At 37.8% G+C, this 20671-nt stretch overlaps 2 protein-coding genes across 2 annotated transcripts; one reads left to right on the top strand and one right to left on the bottom strand.

The window, feature by feature from the left end:
* Positions 1-53: 53 nt before the first annotated feature.
* Nelf-E (negative elongation factor E) lies at positions 54-6948 on the top strand. Its single transcript, XM_071589847.1, has 6 exons — positions 54-341; positions 429-719; positions 795-991; positions 3301-3355; positions 5415-5526; positions 6777-6948. Exons 1-6 carry the CDS (start codon positions 261-263, stop codon positions 6848-6850), a joined length of 810 nt encoding a protein of 269 aa, XP_071445948.1. The 5' UTR covers positions 54-260; the 3' UTR covers positions 6851-6948.
* A 209-nt stretch (positions 6949-7157) lies between these two features.
* On the bottom strand, positions 7158-20508 carry LOC139691907 (queuine tRNA-ribosyltransferase accessory subunit 2). Its single transcript, XM_071589846.1, has 9 exons — positions 20308-20508; positions 20049-20198; positions 17926-18044; positions 11776-11932; positions 9481-9669; positions 9242-9399; positions 7763-7882; positions 7562-7687; positions 7158-7266 (listed from the first exon to the last, which is right to left on the bottom strand). Exons 1-9 carry the CDS (start codon positions 20425-20427, stop codon positions 7158-7160), a joined length of 1248 nt encoding a protein of 415 aa, XP_071445947.1. The 5' UTR covers positions 20428-20508.
* Positions 20509-20671: the final 163 nt, after the last annotated feature.

Below are 20671 nucleotides of genomic sequence, written 5' to 3'. Positions count from 1 at the left end.
TTGTGCCATCTATCCACCACTGTGGAACATAATACGGCTGTTACGCTCGTGGGAACACAGCACTGTGTATGTTTGGGATTGTTGACAACTATGGTGTAAACATTGTGGATATTCAGTGTTTTGTTTAAGTGGAATACGATTTTTAAGTAAATTTTGTTGTGGACTATCAATATTCATCATGAAATGCACTGAAGACCAACAAGTTGTATAATCAGAGTCGGTTTTCCCTCTTCTTGACCCCGGATTTTTAGTCATAAGCAATGGTGTACATACATTTTCCAACAAATCTCACTGAGGAGGAGTTAATGCTTCAGACAAAATATCAGAAGCTCAAGAAAAAGGCAATAAATTTTTTTGACAAAAGTTCTGACATTGTTTACATTGAATTATCGTTCAGTTATTTAATTAATGTACGCATTTCGTTGTAGAAAAAGGCGCTGCAAGCACTTAAGAGCCCTCAACCAGTGCCAGAAAGAGCACCTCCTCCAAAACGCCCAGCAGAGGCTAGAGATGCTCGTGAAGTAGCAAAAAAATTATTGAAATCTGGTGCAATATCAGCTATAACAAAGACCCCAAGTAAAACAGATCAGGTGGGCTTCAAGCGACCACGAGGGATGAAACGCAAGCTGTCAGGAAGCAAAAGAACTGTTAGTGGTTATCAGCCTTTCTCTGCTACTCATCCCGAAGACAATGAACCGGACACACGGCCAAAGATGAAGGTGTGTGCATTTTACCGATATCATCCGAATGTGAATAATAAAGAATTTCTTAGTTGCCTAATTCGTCCTTTTCAGAACCTGTACGAAAGTTTTGTATCTGCCCGGGATAGGGAGGAAAGAGGTTTGACTGACAATCGTGATGGCCGCAGTGACAAGCCCAGACAAGGAAATACAATTTTTGTCTCTGGGTACAAGATAACCGAAGACTTTTTAAAAAAAGCATTCAGCTCCTTTGGTAATATTGTCAACATCTCAATGGAGATAGAGAAAAAGTGAGTGCTTGAAATAGTACAACCTCATGTTATTCATTTACGTAGGGGATCGAGATGGTGCGGGGGTTAACATACTGGCTTCCCAACCAGATGGCCCTGGTTCAAATTCCGGCGGTGTTGAATATTTTTCAGAGGTATCTCGATCCCTACTTGAGGCACTTTGAGTGAGTACGGCGTCCGTCGGATGGGACGTTAAGCTGCGGACCCCTTGGTGCCTTTTGTAAAGAGTAGGCTAATGCCGACGCCGGGCTTCTCGCCACCCTTCATCATTTCATGTCCATCCCCTATTGCGCAAATGACCGTACAGCTGTCGGTCGCCTCCCCCAAATACTACTTCCTTTACGTTATTTCGTAATTCTCTCCACATGCGTGTTAAAAAGAACAGGTGATAATGGACATCCCTGTATTACTACTCCCTTGCCTAGCACTGACTATCCATTAACTATCTGCAGATATGAGGTCTGAAAATGTGCAGTTTCTGGATGTTTCTCAAGGCTATTTCTGTCTTCTGCAAAATGTTTATAAGTTGCACCCAGTTCGCTCTTTCGAACAACTCCGAATACACAAAGCAAACAAATACATCCTGATTGTATTCCTCTCAATTAGTGATATCATTACTGCTATGGCATCTCACGTGCCCCTCCCGTACCAAAAATCAAGCTGTTCATCCCCAAAGTAAACATAAATTCTTTCCATTCTTTTGTTGATGTGTGTGAAATCACTTTTTCTCTAGTTCATGTATATGGCTGCACTTCCTCTTTTTGGGGGGATCTAACACAAATCCAGTGAAATCATCCGCCTGCAGCACACATAAATTCTACAAATTACCCCATATAAACTCTTCCTTCCTCTTTTTACTAAATCCTTGAGTTGTTCTGCAGTCAAGCTATCTGTGCCCACAGCTTTAAGCCGTTTCAGTTTCCTTAATGCCATTCTTGTTCACAATCAAGTATACCTGGACTTAGGCTAAATATAATCCATCCATGTATAATATTATATTTCTGTGTCTAAACTTGTTAGCCATATAGCTTTATCATAAAGATATCATGTATTTTTTCCATCTCTTGTGGTTCAGTTTCTTTTTAGATTTTCCTGCCGTATCTCGAATATTGTGGATGGTTTTCCCCTTATTACTTCTAAGGAGGTCAGTCCCCTTTCTATATAGTGCACCCAATTCACTCTTTCTTTGTAAACTCTCCATTTCCTTGTACTGAATCCTGTTTATTTTTCATCACATTGTACTTCCTTCTACCTAATTCTGTTTACCATTTTCTTCTCTTTTCTACGTTTCTTATCATTTCATACATAAACATTGTTTCCGTATTCTATTCCTACTTACTGTTCCTATAGTCCCATTTTGGCTTCTAATATTTTCCTTCTTTCATATGTTCTCATTATTCTTCTATTGTACCTTTCTACTAGTTACATGAAACAGATTCAGGCGAGATGTAGTGGAAGTTTGTCACTATGAGAAAAACTTCTCTTCTCTACTTCCTCAAGGTACTTCTTTTTGTCCTGGTTAATGCTTCCGAATTGGATTTCATTACCTTTCTTCCCTGTTTTCCCCTCCTGAAGTTGACATCATCCTTAATTAGCATTAAGGGATCAAGATGGTGTGGTGGCTAACACACTGACTTCCTACAAAGAGAGTCCAGGTTCGAATCCTGGAGGCGGCAGATATTTTTCAGTGGTATCCTGATCTCTACTTGAGGTGCTTCGAGGAGGGCACTTTGAGTGAGTATGCTGTCAGATGGGGCATTAAGCTGCAAACTCCTTGTGACCTTTCGTCAAGAGTAGGCTGAGGCCGATGCTGGGTTTCTCTCCACCCTTCATTCTTTCTTGTCCATCCCCAACCGCGCAAATGGCCTCAGCTGTTGATTGCCTCCCATAAAAACTACTACTTGATAAGCCTTAAGTGATGATCTCTGATTCTGCATTTCCCCCCGGACACTGAAAATTAATCACTCTGTTCCCAAAGGTATGCCAAACTATAAAATAATCTAACTGATATTAACTAACTAGTTGAGATTATGTTCGACATCTTGTGATTTTTATAAAGGATTATATAATGTTAATGTTTTTTGATAATTTGTCTAAAATGTTTACCAAATTCATGGCTGCCACTTAATTACTTTTTCAAAGACCCTGTCTATCATAGTACCCTAATGTTTCTCAAGATACTGCAGGAATACAGTGATTTTTCATGGTCAAATTAATTATTAATATTTCAGGAAAATTTTAAGAATTTTTCAAAAAATCCTCCAATATTTTTATTCACAAATGACTGATTCAAATGTTTCCCTTTACAGCCGTGGATTTATTACTTTCGATAAAATGGAGGCTTCTGAGAAGGCTATCAGTGAGGTAAGTAATGGTCATGGATGCCCTTCCTATTTCTTATAAGCCCTCTGGCAGTAGATCCTTCTTTCCCTAGAAGAAAGGGGTTTGGCCACTGAAAATTTTGAATGCCTGTGAGTTTCATTTTTATGTGATTCTCTGCATTTTTGTTGACTGGTGATATCACGCTCCTTCGTGCAATTAACTCATTGGTCAGCCGACAACAAATCAGACCAACATCTTGGATGATAGGAGAAACAATAAACATCTCCCAAGCATTGAATTTGCATATCTTGAATGAAGATTTAAACAAGAGGAAGCTGTGTGCAAGGATTATCCCACATACTCTGACATAGGAGCACTTGGACGATCGAGTTGAGTCTTTTCCAGAGGTGTTACTATCTATATTGGACCACTAAGAGAACTTTGTAGGCAATAATATTACTATTGATGCAACTTGATGTTTTACCTATGATTTTGGAGCAAAACATCAAGAGTTCTTAAAGTTTTGGCTTGTCTTCCTCACTCTGAAAAAAACTTCTCTTACCAAAATCAAAGGGTCAAATCAATGTTGATCAAGTTTTTCTATAGCAGTAGCATCATTTACAAAAATTTCATGTCCGCAGATATATCAGTAAATAAGGAATTCTGTCAGGAAGTTTTAAAATGCGGGAATCTCTCATGGTCTCTTTTTTTCCTGCTGCCCGGTGATGTGGTACAAATTTGTTGGATGTCTTCAATAGTTTCAAATCAACATCCTTTCAAAGCGGATTTCGACTTAGGAAATAGAAAAAAAAGTTCACTGGAGCAAGATGCGGAGAAGAGGGTGGCTGGGGATCACCAGTGTGCTGTTTTTTGCCGAAAACTATAAAAATCAATGATGTGTGCACCGGTGGGTTGTTGTGATGACAGAACCAAAGCTTGTTTTCCCATATTTGTGGGCTCTTCCGTAACAAGCCATGTCTTAATATTCTCATAACCTCTATATAATGCTGTCCATCTACTATTTGTCCTTGGGGGACATAGTCATAATGAATAATCCCTTCCCAATCGAAGAAAGCAATCAACATCACTTTCATGCTCAATCTCGACATCCAAGACTTTTTGGGTCATGGGGATGATGGCCCTTTCCACTTTGAAGGCTGGGCTTGGGTTTCTATATCACATCCATAAACCCAGGTTTTGTCACCTGTGAGGATTGTTTTTCAAAAGTTTAGGTGGTCATTTGAATGATCATTCCTGGCTTATATCAAGATGTTTTTGCCCCTGTTCATCTGTTAATTCTGGTGGTACAAATTTGGAGGCGATGCATGTTAAATGCCCAAAATTTCTGTCAAAATGGTGAAACATGATCCATCACTAATGTCAACTTCATTGGCAATCTCCCAGACAGTTAACCTCTGGTTTGCATGCGCTATATCATTCACACTGTTGACGCAGACATTTGTTGATGTTGATGGCCGTTCACTTATCGGTTCTTCATCGGTTGAGGTTTGTCTAGACTGGAAGCAGTTGTAGTAACAAAACACTATGTCCGACTCATAGCTGAATGCCCCTTGAATCATTGTGTAAGTTTCAATTGCACTTTTCCAAAGGTTAAAACAAAATTAAATGCACGCATGCTCCTTCTCTAATGCCTTCATTCTCACTGGTACAAGAATTTGTACAGCAAGCATGTGCAAGATCAGACTAGAATGACTGTGGTACGGGTACAAGTTGAGATGGGGCCACGAACAAAGTGGGTGTTTCACTTGTCACAAATGCGGTTATAAGGTGACACCTCGGTCGTCATGATCAGTCAAGCAGTTTGTGCGTAGAAAGACCATTCTCGTCTTTTTTTGTAAAGACCTTGTAGTGAATCAAATGGATTCTATTTTGGGCAAATAGACAGAGGAAACTCATTTGTCTTTGATTTAGAATTTGCCCTTGCAGTGGAACTTAGGGAACAGAGAGCATTGTGTACGCCGTATGTTGAATGCATGGATGCAGTCTTTTGTTAAATATAGCTTTAGCTGAAAATATATCCAATCAGTATCGGTATTATGTTTGGTATTTTTTGCATTTTAATCAGAACTTTTTCCTTCAGATGGATGGCACTCTTGGCTCTGGGATACAACTGAAAGTGTCATTGGCGAGGAGGCAACCCGTAATTGAGCCCATAAATGATGCAACATCTTCAGCTATGTGGTCGACCATTGGTAATTTAGATCTCAATTTGTTGTAACTTATGAATTTATTCAAGGCTATGTGAGAGACATGTGAATGGTTTTACCATGTTATTTCATAAACTTAGGCAGGAATGAGCTATGCATATCAGTTTTAAGCCCTTCGCGTTACTTAAAGTTACATCCCTGAAAAATTCTTACATAAGGCAATAGGACTGTCAATGATTGTGAAATGAACAACTAATGGATATATATCTATTGTATAAATATATATTCACGTGTCCATTGGTATTTAGGATGTTAATACATGATCCCACTCAACTTAGGATCCTAAATATTTGCTTTGACATCCGAATATGTATATATTTTTTCATATTAATAAAACCTTCATTGTTCAGTGTTCTCATTCATCACAGTATCATCTTCACTCTTGCTAAATATATTAATGTAATAGTTTCTATAGATAAACTTCATAAGTCCTGATGTAAAATAATAGTATGCAACATGTCGAAAGAAAAAGTTTGAACTACATTCAAACCCCATATTTGCATCATCAGAATTCATGGTTCCCCACAATTTACAGCATATTTATCAAGTCCCATGTAATTTTCTACTTTATGTGTGAACCCCCCACGATTTCATGTTCAGTTTTCACACTATCGCTAAAGTAATTTTCAAAAAAAATTTCATCTTTTAATACAGGTAATCATGTTCATCAGGCTTTGTAAAGATACTTTTTTGACTTTGTTTTGCAAATATACGTGCATTTGTAAAAGATGGGAGAGAGTAGCAAGTTGAATGGTTTTAGGGAAAAATTTTAAATACGGCAAGACAGTAGAGTGCCACTAGTGATGAATATTTGAACTATATAAGTTTTTTATCTCAGTCTGCCTGGAAAAATTCATGAAATGAATTATTACTTAGGATGACTATGAGTTAACTACTTAATTTGTACAATGCAAGAACACCAGAGGGAGGCTATTCATTTTGCACACAAGTTCTATGAAGACTGAAAATGACTTTGACTCAAACATGTAGAAGTGTGAGAAACGTAAGACCTGGCGACTGACAACTGTGATCATTTGCAATGCCTCTATATAACAGTTATTATAAGTACAGACAAGGATGAATTGAAAATTCTCTCCTCCCCACTATGTGCATTTTCCCATATTTTACACTTTTTTTCTTGGGTCCCTGGAAGTGTTTTTGTATATATGTGTGAAGATTTTTTTTCACATTGTCGCTTTTCTTCAGTCTTTTTAATACAAGTTCTTTATTTTCAGCTGCAAGTCATTCTCAGAAAGGAGGCCACAAGGACAAAAGGGATTTAATTGAATATGATGATATGTTTAGCTAAAATTAATTATTTTATGATAGACACAAGGCTGACAATGTGATGCTCTCAAGGAGAGATATGATATTTGAAATGTATCAGTTTGTTACTGAACTTATGATGCTTTGAATTAGATGTACTGGAATGGCAGTTAATTAGCCCTAATGTAGGTTATTATTATTTGTTATTTTTCATCCATCATAAGGTAGATTTTTATAATTGTACAGCTTTGGTAATGTAAAAAATTGTTTTGTTTGCGGCGAATAAATACTTTCAAAATATACAAAGAGGTGAATCTTTTGGTTGATACAAATAGTATGATTTTCGACATTCACTCAGTTTTCCCTTGTGATATTCTAGTCTTCAGACTTCCAAGAGAATTGTCTTTAACTGCCTTTCTGATTTCCTTGAAAAATTGAAGATAATGGTGCAAGTTGTGCCTGAAAAAATAAAATGACTACAGAATTTGTGGGCAAAAAATGATGCTGAAGAAACAAAATGCATACATCCATAAGACTCAAATCAGCCAATAACCGTACAGGTATTCAAGGAACTAACAATGAAAAAGAATTAATCTAGAAATGAATGTTTAATGACATTACTGGTGGATGCTCAAAAGCAGAACATATTTCATGATTAATGATGAATAATTCTAGTCACACATTTAGAAGTTCTATGGAATAATTATCCTTGAATCTGTTTTTGGTGAAATGTCTTACTATAAATAATACTTACATCATTAATAAAACTCTAGCAAGTAATTCTTTGTTGGTGATAAGGTGATGGACGTATGCTCTGGTATGCTCCTTGCAACAGCAGCAAGAGCAGTTTTTTAAAATGGGTCCAAAATCATCTGCAAATCTGTAATTATATTTAAAGTGTGAATTATCTTTAAGTTCAGAAGACTGCCTAATAAAACATGTTTATAGCACTCACTTTTTATCTTCAATATTTATTTCATATTTATTTTCCTTTGTTGAGGCATTAGGATTTGATGTATTATCCAATGATGTTATTACACCATTGGGAGCTTGGCTTGCGTCACAACCTTCCTTTCTGAAAAACATGAAGACAAGTAAGTAGTGAGACTAAAACACCATAATTTGTGGATGTGGCTACTGTAAGAGATTCAAATATGTGGTCCATCGAGTGATTATACAAAGTGAACCAAAAGCAGTTCTCCTTATATTAGAAATCCACTGATTGATGATAATAAGATCATTAGATTAGAGTGCAGTGGCTTCTGTATCACAAAATGATACTTTCCAGGCCCTTCAAGTTCATTCAGGTGTGAACCTCTTTGTGGTCAAAACCTTCCAAGTGATATCCAGATTTAGAAGATGCAGATGTAACTAATGCTATCATTCAAGCTGTTTAGCTTGAATGATAGCATTAGTTACATCTGCTGTCATCTTTTATTTGTTATCATCTGTTAGTCAAAAAGCAGGTCCTTATGAAGTATTCATTTTTCATTTTCTTCAACAAATGATGTAAATTGTATGCTCCTATTATAATAATTTTCTTTCAATAACATTTGTTAAATGCTTATGGGACTCCCTACATTATATATTGTGGATTTATAAAATACAAAATTGCTAACCAGCTGAAAATGAAAATTCATTTGCACTGCCTTATTTCTTGCAACTGAACTTTCAATAGTTCAACAGCTCAGTAGTAGTAGTATTTTAGGGGAGGCGACCAACAGCTGAGGTCATTTGCGCCATAGGGGATGGACAGGAAATGATGAAGGGTGGAGAGAAACCCAGTGTCGGCATTAGCCTACTCTTTACGAAAGGCGCTAAGGGGTCCGCAGCTTAATGTCCCATTCGACGGATGGCGTACTCACTCAAAAGTGCCCTCCACAATGTACCTCAAGTAGGGATCGAGATACCTCTGAAAAATAATCAACACCGCCGGGATTTGAATCCGTACGTCTGTATATTACAGACAATATTAAAAGATATGCAGGCTTGTCTGCAATATCAATTTATTATTAATGAAAATCAATTCATTGGTGGCTCAACCTTGTGGAATCCCATGAGTGCTTAATCACATAATCGACATCTACAGGTACCTCATTGTGTCACATACTCGATGAAATTGGTCATATTGTAATAAATTTTGGTGAAATCTACAAAGATTTTTCTATTTACTCATTGATGCACGCCTTTCTTTTCATGTGGTTGGGAGTAATTGTACAAGTAAAATCTTTCTTCCGGCATTCATCGCCAACAAATATATATTTCTCCGGCTAGTGTGTCCAAAAAACAAGGTATACATGCACATACTAATGATCTCCTCCTTCCTTATTGACTTATTCTAGAAATCAGGGCAATTAGGATGTCAACCCTTACTTCCAGATTTGTAGTTTCTTAAGTGCTTTCAAAATTAAATATGAAAGAAAGCAATACTAACCCAGGCTTGTAAAGGAAGGTCAATGCTGCACCCCTTTCTGTAACTATAAAGGGAAATGAAGAATCAAAGGCATCAATTCCTTCCTCTACCAATTGTATGACAGCTTCAGGACTCCAGCATCCATGGGCAACACGGAATTTACTTTCAGGTAATTCTTTCTGTGAAAAACAAGATAAATTAAATTGAATGATTTTAACAATCATAGCACCAAATATAGTACAATATATTGTTCTACTCACAACTATTTCTCTGATTACAGGTATTGCTTTCTCAACTTCCATAAACTCAACCTCTGGCCCATTTGAATGTAATCCATCGATAACATATCCATCCACATCACTTTCTGCAATTTCCTTCACATAGCTCTTCCTTGAACTGATGTCATACCCTCCCTCCAGTAATGCAAGAAAGCCACTTTTCTTGAGAACCTACAAAATGAAAATGCAATCAATGATGACATTTACCACTGAAAACATATTCCCCAAAAGGAAATGTAGTCTTTACCTAAAATAAAATTGGAGCATAAGTGTTTAAGAATGAGTCATATGTACACAGTAAATGAACCATGGATAATGATGCTGATTCACAATAACAGAGTATTATCAATGCAGAACATAAATTCTGGGTAATATAAAGCTGTTGTTATGTAAACTCGGGATACATTTTCAGTTATTATTGATGAGTCTTGGTCTTCATATGCCTTCCTTAAAGACTAATCTGTGCTTATCAACCAATTTTCCAAGCCTTACAAAACTCCGCTCCATATCAAAGTTTTCACTAGTTTTTTATTTTAATCTTTACCTAAGGTCCCTGCATCAACTTCCTCCCCACGCAGAAGCTTCTTTCTTTTGATCTTCTCTCTACTTTGCCCATTTCCTTCAAAAACACTTCATTAATAGGTTTCCCTTCCCTAGTGCATGTCCTCCAAACCTAAATTTTACCTTAGCCTTCCTGATTCTAAAGAATCTCATCACCTTCCTCTTCTTCAGATTACCTAATTTGCATTCCATATCTATCCATCATATAAATCTATCTGGTCATTTGCAAATTTTACTAATTTGATGAGTTCCCCACATACTCACATTCCAGCCTCCAGGGCTTCTCAAGCCTCCCTTAACATTTCCTCGGCATATATATTGTAAAGAACATGTGATGATGGGTACTTCCCGCACTTGTAAGGAAGATCTCAAGGAGTTTACAGGAAAATTCAATTCTGAGAGGGAGAAAAATTTGATTTTTCTGAACAAAAATGTAAAATAAACCAAGTGACACCCAGAAAAAACAAATATTATGAATAACACGCTTGCCAAAGTTTAATTTTCATATTTAATATGATTGTATCCTAAAAAAATTATTTTATCTTGAATAAAATAAGGAATACATCCATTTTGGACTCCCATACATGAGATAGCCCATATATTCAGTGAAAATATTACATTCCCAGTGACAGAGTTTCTGAAAGATGAATAAGGGGGAGTTGATGGGATTATGATAAGCATGGGAAATGTAAAATGAAAGTAGAAAAAGTTCCAAATTGAGGAATCAACTTGGAAAACAGGGCAAGGTCATATGACTCCTGGCTACTGAATTATTCCTCTGAATAACGGGGTTTCCCAAATGGAACACAATTTTCACTCCCACTCACCTATCCTGCAGAAAGGTGAACAGCCTCTTTGGCCAAAGAGAAGAATATTTTCTATATGAATGAATAGTAGAATTCTTTCTGTTGCATGAGTGAATTGAATATCTGTTGGCTAATTATTCTTTCATAAGTTACCCTTGGTAAAGGTCAGTTTGTTATTAATTATCATAACTAATACATTTCTCAGATTCTCCAGAGGCTATGTGGGCATCACATCACATGACAGTGGTGAGTCTAAATTGGTATTATTTCAAGTGTGATCCTTGCCCCAGACCCTAGAAGAGAAAATATTTTTCCTATCATTTTGCGGCTTGCAATCATCTAAAAATGACTGAATGCCCTTTTTAAAATGGATAAACCACTCGTAACAACTTGTGCAGCCCAAAAAAATGCTCATTAATAGCCTCTTAGAGCAGTTGATAATTTATAGCGAATGTATTAACTAATCTCATGCCAAGCAAAACATTGAATCAATGCTCTCAGAAATCACTCCCATCCAAAAGTGACAAACAAAATGTTTCATAAAAATAACTGCTGCATGGCAACTGACTTAAAAACCGACTAAGAAATTGAGAGATCACCCATTATGTTCTCCACTAAGCATTGTGACCAACTCTGGCTCACAATTTCCATGCATTAAAAAAGTCCTGGAACCTTCAGAACAGATGGCAAGAAAATAAGATTAATGGTACTGAAAAGGTTCTTCCTGTGCCATCAGTCTCACCACAAATATTTATTACCCAGAAAGTTACATAGCAGATGTGAAGCATGGTGGGCCCAGAGACTTTTGCCAAATTTGAAACTGGACTCTCTAGTTAGCATCTGAACACTCTGGCCGACAGGCTGCTTGAAACTCATTATGGGTGAGTCTTAAGAAATAAGTACCACATACCTCTGACTGTCTGTGCCTTTCCAGACACTTATGGAACATCTCAAGAGACCTTTTGATACTTTTCTGTATTCGTTTATTGGTGCTGCTCACATTTGTTTCCCCATCTCCCAAACACTGATACATATCAGGGCGAAATGCTTCCATTACATCCATATATCTAAAAGAAGAAAGTGTTTATATAAAATAGATAGTACAGTTACTAAAACTTTAGCAAAGAGCTTAACTATGCACCTTAAAATATCCTTCATTACTTTTCCAGGATTTGGCTTAGCAATTATGCATTTGGCTTTATATGGAATGATTGGCCCAAGTGAAAGGAAATCAAAGTCTCATACTAATATAGGTACATCATCAAAAATAGTCATAAATCCTAAGAATGGATTGAGGAGAACTCCACTAATTTCTCCTACCCAATAAACTTCTTGTTGGCATTATGTCTCCCCTTTGGCATCATTCATTATTAGTTCATTCACCTCACCTGGCATTCCTCTGCAAGCCATTCTGTTCACTTTCCCTTTGAAAACTACTTTCATTGAGCCATCGTTTCATAATTTGTCCAATAATGTCATCCCCTCTTTCATGCAGATTTAAATTAGACATATCTTCCTCCTCTTCATATTGTATCTTTGTTGTATATTCAATCCATTCAATCTACTTATTTCTGCTGCTGTAACACTGCCTCTCATTAATGCTGAGCAATATCATCTGGATGTGTTTTCTACTGTATTGCTTCCAGACTTCCTGGTTTGACCTGTTGGATGTTAGTAGACCAGACAACGTAGAATGTCTCCTGGCCAATGGCCTAGGCCAATGTTCCACACCACTTAACATTAGGATTAATAACCACCGTGCCTCGTGCAATCCCTCCGTGGGTCTCCCCATCCCTAAACATACTTCCCATCATAATACCCCTTTCAACCAGTGTTATAGTGTTTCCGTCCTAGCATCCCTTCCGACATCCGATAACCCTATAGAATTAAAAACTCTTGAAATGGCATTCATTTACATCTGTATGGCCTATAAGCATCCGGGCCTCAATGTCGTTCACTGATGGGAGTGGCCTAAAATTGTTACTTTGTGGAAGCGGTACATATCGGAGGGTGGACACTTTGTTTTTCAGCATGAGTTTTGGTGTACGTGGCCTTTGTTTCGACTTCCGAAGTCTTGATCAATACTATGTAGGTTGAAAACTGGGTCTCGTATGTTGCAATAGTTGCGGTGACCATGTTGTTCTATTTTCCGATTTTGTGTCAATTCCACCTCCTCCCTCTCCCTCCTTGCCTATCTCCCCTCTAGCCTCTCCTCTCCCTTTTCTCTCCCCAACCATTCCTCTCACCCCTCCTTCGCCTCCCGTTCTCCCCTTCCCTTTCTCTCGCACCCCTCACCCCTACAATTCCAGCAGTCATTACTTCTATATCTTCAGATGAAGACGGATTGTTTCCGTCGAAATATCAAGAAAAAATGTGTGAGTGTTCTTCTTTTTTTGTTTCTATATTGTGTGTAACTGTGTATTGTACTATTCGGCACTTCCGTGTTACGTCAACGAAAGCATATATATATTTATATAAATATATATATAAATATAAATATATAAATATAAATATATATATATATATATATATGTGTGTGTGTGTATATATATATATATATATATATATATATATATATATATATATATATATATATATATATATATATATATATATATATATATATATATATATATATATTATGCTTTATATATAACCATAAATACAGTAATCAACCTGAAGGTCGGTTAAGTAGGTGAATGTAGAGTTCACCCAGTACTAAGCCCAATGGCATGTGAAATTCACACATCAGGGTAGGGGGGCCAGCTCCTTTCCCTGTGCCGGTTATGGTTTCCCAGGAAGACCTGGTACCCAAAAAATCACTTTAGCTTGGGTGGAGCTGCAGGTGCCCAGAGTGCCTCGCCCGGGAATCGAACCCGGGACCCACCGGTCAGCAGTCCAACACTCTACCCCCTGAACTACCACAACCCCCATATACATATGTATATATACGTATACATATATGTATATACATATATATATGTATATACATATATATATATATATATATATATATATATATATATATATATATATATATATATATATATATATATACATATATATATGTATTATAACACTTTTTGAAAGACTCACGGACGTGAATAATAATGTATAACACTTAGCACTAGTGGACACAGACAAAAACACAGAAACACACAAAAAAAGAGACTCACTATTTTTCGAATTTTCGGTGGTCGTTGCCACCTTTATCAAGGAGGAGAGGGACAGAACTGAAGGGAATACGAGGGCTGGAGCGATGGATGGAAGGGGAAGGTGGGGAGGGAATTCCGAAGGGACGGGTTTGGAGGGGCAGCGTTAGAAGGGTGGGGAAAATGTAGAAGGTGATGGGGGTGGAAGGGGGATGAAAATATAATTAGAACAGGGTAATTAGGGCCTAATATTGATTCCTGGCCAGTTCCAGGACTCCAAAAGCCAGATGAAGGATTGCTCTAGTGTTTTCAGTTTCAGAGGAGGATCAGAGGGTGGGAGGGATGCTATGATTGATACACTATAGCATTTATCAAAGGGAGTGTTGTGTTCGGAGGCGTGTTTGGGGATAGGGAGCATGTCAATGAAGGAAGAGTTTTTGCATGAGGCTCGGTGGTTGTTGATTCTGATATTGAGGGGTGTGGTGGTTTGCCCAATATAATAGGCAGGGCACAGTTGGCACTTCAGAAGGTACACTACATTGCTAGAAGTGCAAGTAGAGGAGGGAATTGGTGGGAGAGAGTTAAAAAGCGGGTGGGAGAGGGATGGGATTTTGGTTTTGAAAATAGGGCATGTTTTACATCTGGGTTTATTGCAAGGCGTTGGAGTGGTTTTAGGACGGGTTGGGGATTTAAGGAGTGGATTTGTTGATTTGAGGAGATCGGATAGGTTGGCGGGGCGTTTGAAAGTAACTGAGGGGCATTTGGGAAAAAGGTTGGCGGTGGCATTATGATTTTTTAGGATAGGGTAGAGGTCTTTCAGGATTGATCGTATAGATTCTAAGCCCGGGAAGTATGTAGTGCAAATTGAGAGAGGGTGGGGTTCTGCGGTGGAGGAAGGTTTGGGAGTGTACGCATGTTTTCGGATTCTTTTGTCCAGGAGGGATTCGGGATAACCTCTTTTTAGGAGGGAACAGTGTAGACTTGAAAGGAAATAATCAAGGGAATCAGGGTCACTACAAATTCTGTGTCCCCTTGTGGATAGGGAGTAAGGAATGGAGCGTTTTGTGTGATATGGGTGGCAACTATTGTAGTGTAAGTATTGCTGTTTGTTTGTGGGTTTAATATGTACAGAGGTGTGAAATGTTTGGTTTCTTAATGTAACATTTACATCTAGGAAGGTGATTTGGGAGGAGGATACTGTAGAACTGAAGGAAATAGAGGACGAAGCATTGAGGTCGGAAATGAAAGCTTTCAGGGAATCGGTACCATGTTGCCAGAGGAGGAAGATATCATCGATGTACCTGAGCCACAATAGAGGTTTCAGTGGTTGTTTTGACAGGAATTTCTTCTCTGCGAGACCAAGAAAGAGGTTTGCATAGGAAGGGCTGAACCTGCTACCCATGGCACAGCCCTTGATTTGTAAGAAGAATTTGTCGTTAAAGGAAAAGGAGTTGCGGGTGAGGATGAACTCGGAAAGACTAAGGAGAAAATCTGTGCTGGGTATGTGTGGCTCAGGGCGTTGGGAGAGGTAATGTTTGAGAGCGGAGAGACCTTCTGAGTGGGGAATCGATGTGTATAGGGATGTTGCATCTATGGTGGCCATAATGATCTCAGTATCTGGAGGGAGGGAGGTTGATTTTAGCCTTTCCAGGAAATGGTAAGAGTCTTTGGTGTGTGACGGTAGGGAATGGACCATCGGTTGGAGATAGTGGTCTACAAATGCAGAGATTCTTTCAGTTGGGGAGTGACGGGAGGATAAATCCCTTCAGTTCTGTCCCTCTCCTCCTTGATAAAGGTGGCAACGACCACCGAAAATTCGAAAAATAGTGAGTCTCTTTTTTTGTGTGTTTCTGTGTTTTTGTCTGTGTCCACTAGTGCTAAGTGTTATACATTATATACATATATATATATACACATATATATATATACATATATATATATATATATATATGTATGTATATACACATATATATATATATATATATATATATATATATATATATATATATACATATATATAATTAATATGTAATGCAAGGCCTATGTACACATTCAAGATAACTATTAAATGAAGAAAACAATGTATCTTTCCACTGTCCTTTATTCATGTACAACTAGTTTCAACCCTCAAGCGTCATCATCAGGTACAAATTAATCAAGTCGCAGTCCATTTATATACCATTCATGAGGGAGAGGAGGGGTGGGTGAGAGATAAATGGACTGCGACTTGATTAATTTGTACCTGATGATGACGCTTGAGCATTGAAACTAGTTGCCTGCGAATAAAGGACAGTTCAAAGATACACTGTATTCTTCATTTAATAATCATGAATTTCCATAAAGTTGAGCCGGGAACAATTGAATATTTCAACTTAACTATGAAACCCTGGGCGCGCGGTACCTATACAAATTCATGAGAACTACAAAGTTCTAGGTGCGCGTTATCGATGGGAAAATACAGTGCTATTGTGGGGTTATGAATTCTTATCTCAGAACCCGTTTTTGCCAATTTTTTAGCCAAATACGAGAGCACTGTGCTACCTCACGCACCCTAATCACCAGACCTGGCCCCATGCAACTATTTCCTGTTCCCCAAACTAAAAACCCCGCTCAAGGGAAAAATTTTTGCCACCATTCCACAGATATAGAAAAATTTGACAGAGCTTATGAGCCTTCCAGGACTGTTTCAAAAAGTGGAAATACTGCTGGGATAAGTGTACACAGGGTCGCACCCAAAAGTGGTAGGAATGATTTTTTTACAAGAATTTTATTAACGATATACTTACATCGACTTAATAATCTTCAAAGTATGCTCCTTGAGCTGCTACACACTTAGTGTAACGTTGCTCCCATTCCCCGTACTCCCGTTGGAAATTTTCTTTGGGGATGTCGTTGATGACCCTCGTCAAAGCCTCTTGAACGGCCTATATCGAGTCAAAACGTCATCCCTTGAGCTGTCTTTTCATCAGGGGGAAGAAGAAGAAGTCCGGTGGTGCCAGATCGGGAGAATAGGGCGGGTGCGGCAATGTGGCAACGCGTTGCCTGTTGGTCGACACTCAGAATTTTCAGCACCATCTGCGTGCACACCTTGCGCATGGCCTAATCCTGTGAAATAATGCGTTGGACGTTGGATGCAGACAGAACCAACTGGTCTGCAATTTCTTCACTGGTTAAGTGTCGGTCTGTGTTCAGCAGTGTCCTCACTCTGTCCACATTCGTGTCGGATCTTGCCGTCGATGGCCGTCCGAAGCGATGGTCGTCTTCAACGAGCTCCCTACCCTCTTTAAATAACTTGTGCCACTCAAATACTATGGAACGGCTTAAGGCAGTGTCCCCATAAGCCTGCTTGATCATATCGAGGGTCTCAGTTGCCGTCTTCCCGAGTTTCGCACAAAACTTCACGGAATAACGTTGCTCTAAATTCAGATTAATTTTGTTTTTCGACGCGGACAAAAAACTTGCTTCACTAAAAACGGTGTCCTCACTCAACAACAGCCCGCAGGCGACTGAGGTTGGTGTCGGTCTGTTGCTAAGACCCCCATCCACCGCTCTGTTTGCGCCAGAGAAAATCAGTCCTACCACTTTTGGGTGCGACCCTGTACGTTGGGGAGAAGACTACTTTGAAGGAGACCCTGACCAGAAATTTGTTTGTGATGTATTATTTTGTAATAAAAAAGTGGGAGAACTTTTTGAACAGACCTTGTACACCCATTTATTTGGGTCCACATTTATAGCTTTAATTCTTACACAATTGTAATCTGTGCATCACATATACCTTTTGCGTTATGACATAAACATTTCTGTTAGCAAAAGTACCTTGATCAAGACCTCAGTCGTCAAGGCACATAAAGATTACATAAAAAGTTCCAAATTAGCATGCTTTTCTAGCTCACTAAAATGATTTTTACCTTTCTGCATCCACATGTTCCTTTCCACTTCTTGACCAAATGGATACCTTGTCCATCATGTTGTAACCAAGGGGTGTAGAAATAGCAGGATCCTGGACAGTGCAGTACATAAGACTATTCTGCAAGAGACATAATGAATTAACAGTTTAAGCATGTTAGTACATCTTAAAAATGTCACTATTAATTGTTTGCAGATAATGAACATTGAAAATTTTACAAGAAGCCTACATTCTTAAACATAGAGTTTATTTTCTTTTTTCATGCTAAGACATGACTTTTTACTCCTTTCAAAGATGGAAGATATAGAGGAGATAGTCCTTTCTAAAATGGATAAATTCACTGATCATTATCTCGGTAAGTTTTCTGCCAAAAAAGGCACCACCAAAAAAGTCCCGTAAGAAATATTCAGTTCTGTTATGTTCTGTATATCGTTGTATACATTCTGTATGCAATTTTCTAGGTTAGTGTAAATGAATGCATGACATTTGGCATAAGCAAACATAAGGTTGTAACTCCAGAGAGAATTTGAAAGAATGGAAATATTGCTAGGAGAATATTAGTGAAATATGTACAAGAGTAGGTAGGGTACTTTTTACTCATGAGTGAATTGTTTAATATAGGTTTCCAAAAACGGTGTAACTGATAAATAGAAGATTTCAATAATATTGACTCTTTATGAAGGAGAGAGGAAAGAAACAAAATAGGTGTTTTTTGCAAAATAGGAGTGAATTGTTTAATATAGGTTTCCAAAATGGTGTAACTGATAAATAGAAGATTTCAATAATATTGACTCTTTATGAAGGAGAGAGGAAAGAAACAAAATAGGAGTTTTTGCAAGAGTGAAGTTAGATGGGAAGGTGAAGGGGAATTAGTGACAGAGTGTCACATGAGTAAAAAACAGTGTACAAAGAGTAGGCAAGCAAGAACAGCAGAGTAGTCACCTATATTGATTTAGGATTGAGGGAAAAGAGCAAAGAGACTATGAGACCACCAAGAAAATTAAATGAGAACGGTGTTGGTTGTAAAATGGGATGCAACCATGGAAGCTGATGAAATGAAGATTATATGGAAGGAATATGCAGAATTACCATACTGTTCAAATGGCAGACATTGAAAGAATAGATTAGAAAAATGAAGATGAATGTTAGGATTCAAAGCATCCAAGAATATTGAGGGGTGGGCTGGAGAGGGTGACAACTGCACTAAAGGACAGAAAATCAGTAGGGTGTGCTAGAATAAGAGCATTATATTAATTTAAGGCCTGGGAAGATTGCTCAATAAGTAGGTATTTTAAGAAATATAATATAGAAATAACCCAATGGTTTTTTAAAGACAATGATACTGCACCTACCTAAGAAATGTAATGCTCTAATCTTCAAGAATTTCCAGATATTCAATTTTACTGTGTATTTGAGAAAAGATAGTCATCAGAATAACACCAAAGAGTATTGAAAGAAAAACAGAGAAGACCTTGGCAGAGGACAAAATTGAATTTAAAACACAAAGAGCCATGAGAATGCAACAGGGTGTGCGGGAATTCTAATTAAAAGGTTGTTATACAGGGACATGTACACTGATTTAATGACTATGGAAAGTTATTTGATAGGTTGCAATGAAATATCCAACTGAGAGAACATAAAAGAAATCAAAGAGGACTGTAAAGATAGAAGGTCGATCAAGCAGGTGTATTACACACAAAGAGTGGAGGTGATGATACAGGAAGATGAGACTACTATGATAAAGGGTGGAGGAAAAGGATACTGAGTGTCCTTAATTTTATTCAGCAAACCTAGATATAGTGTGATTGAGGAATCTATGGAAATTCAGTGATTAGGGGGCTGCTGAAGACTATTAAATGGATATATGACCAAGGGGTGATAGAAGATGAGTTGTAGATAAGATTAGGAGAAAAGGAATGAATATTATTATTGTTTTGGAGTCTATCATTCAATTTATGTTTTGGATGGACACACACAGGATATCGCCACAAATCTTAGTTTTGCTGAACGAGAAAAATCTGACACAAGGTATTTTGAAATACCCTGGGACCGCTCTGAAATATCACCTATGCAAATGCAAATGAAATGGCAAGGAGACTAATAATTCAAGTTAAATATACCAACCTTCATTCCAATAAAGTTTGATATTCCATTCTTATATTCCTTCATGGATTTGTAGCATGACATAGTAGTGGAGAGCGGGAGCTGAATAGCCAAAGGCTCTTTTGTAACAGATTCTAAAACATCTAGAGTTAGATGAGGAACACACCCACCCTAAAAAAATCAATGCAAAATTCAACACAAATTACGAAGAGTTAGTTTAACTTTGGACGGTAGAGCAAGAGTAATCGTCAGGTGCTAAAATCCCAAGGTCTAGATGTACCTTAGAATATAAAAACAGCATTGGAGTCTCTAAACCCATATCTGGTAAACTATTTAAATATTTCAACGTGCCCGTCCGCGCACGCGATGTGTTTGAAACTGTACATATAGCAAACTTCATTTTATAATAACAAAGATAAAATTTGTTAATAAAATAACACCATAACCTTCCTAACTGTAAAACGATAGTATATTCCAAAGAACCGGCTCGCAGTCGATCGAATTGTGTCGAACGACCTTGCCGTATCGAATTGGAAACCTATCGAGTTTTCAATATTATATCGATATAAAGAATGTATCGATGTATGAATTGATACATGTTTTAATGGTTTTCAAGTTTACACATTTAAAACTTCCCCTTTTAT

This window comes from Hetaerina americana, unplaced genomic scaffold (assembly GCF_022747635.1).
Source record: "Hetaerina americana unplaced genomic scaffold, ioHetAmer1.1.p SCAF_4, whole genome shotgun sequence".
In the NCBI taxonomy this organism is placed as follows: domain Eukaryota; kingdom Metazoa; phylum Arthropoda; class Insecta; order Odonata; family Calopterygidae; genus Hetaerina; species Hetaerina americana.
Note: the sequence above shows the minus strand (reverse complement) of the source record. Positions and strands in the feature narration are given on the sequence as shown.

Bases quoted from the DNA above. Each gene is read 5' to 3' on its own strand.
- LOC139691907 (XM_071589846.1), bottom strand. From the start codon at position 20,427: ATGAAGTTTGCTATATGTACAGTTTCAAACACATCGCGTGCGCGGACG. The intron at 18,045-20,048 runs GTTGGTATATTT...TGTCTCTTGCAG, and splicing joins CAAACTTTATTGGAATGAAG to AATAGTCTTATGTACTGCAC. The intron at 7,688-7,762 runs GTGAGTGCTATA...ATATAATTACAG, and splicing joins ATAAATATTGAAGATAAAAA to ATTTGCAGATGATTTTGGAC.
- Nelf-E (XM_071589847.1), top strand. From the start codon at position 261: ATGGTGTACATACATTTTCCAACAAATCTCACTGAGGAGGAGTTAATG. The intron at 992-3,300 runs GTGAGTGCTTGA...TTCCCTTTACAG, and splicing joins TCAATGGAGATAGAGAAAAA to CCGTGGATTTATTACTTTCG. The intron at 3,356-5,414 runs GTAAGTAATGGT...TTTTTCCTTCAG, and splicing joins CTGAGAAGGCTATCAGTGAG to ATGGATGGCACTCTTGGCTC.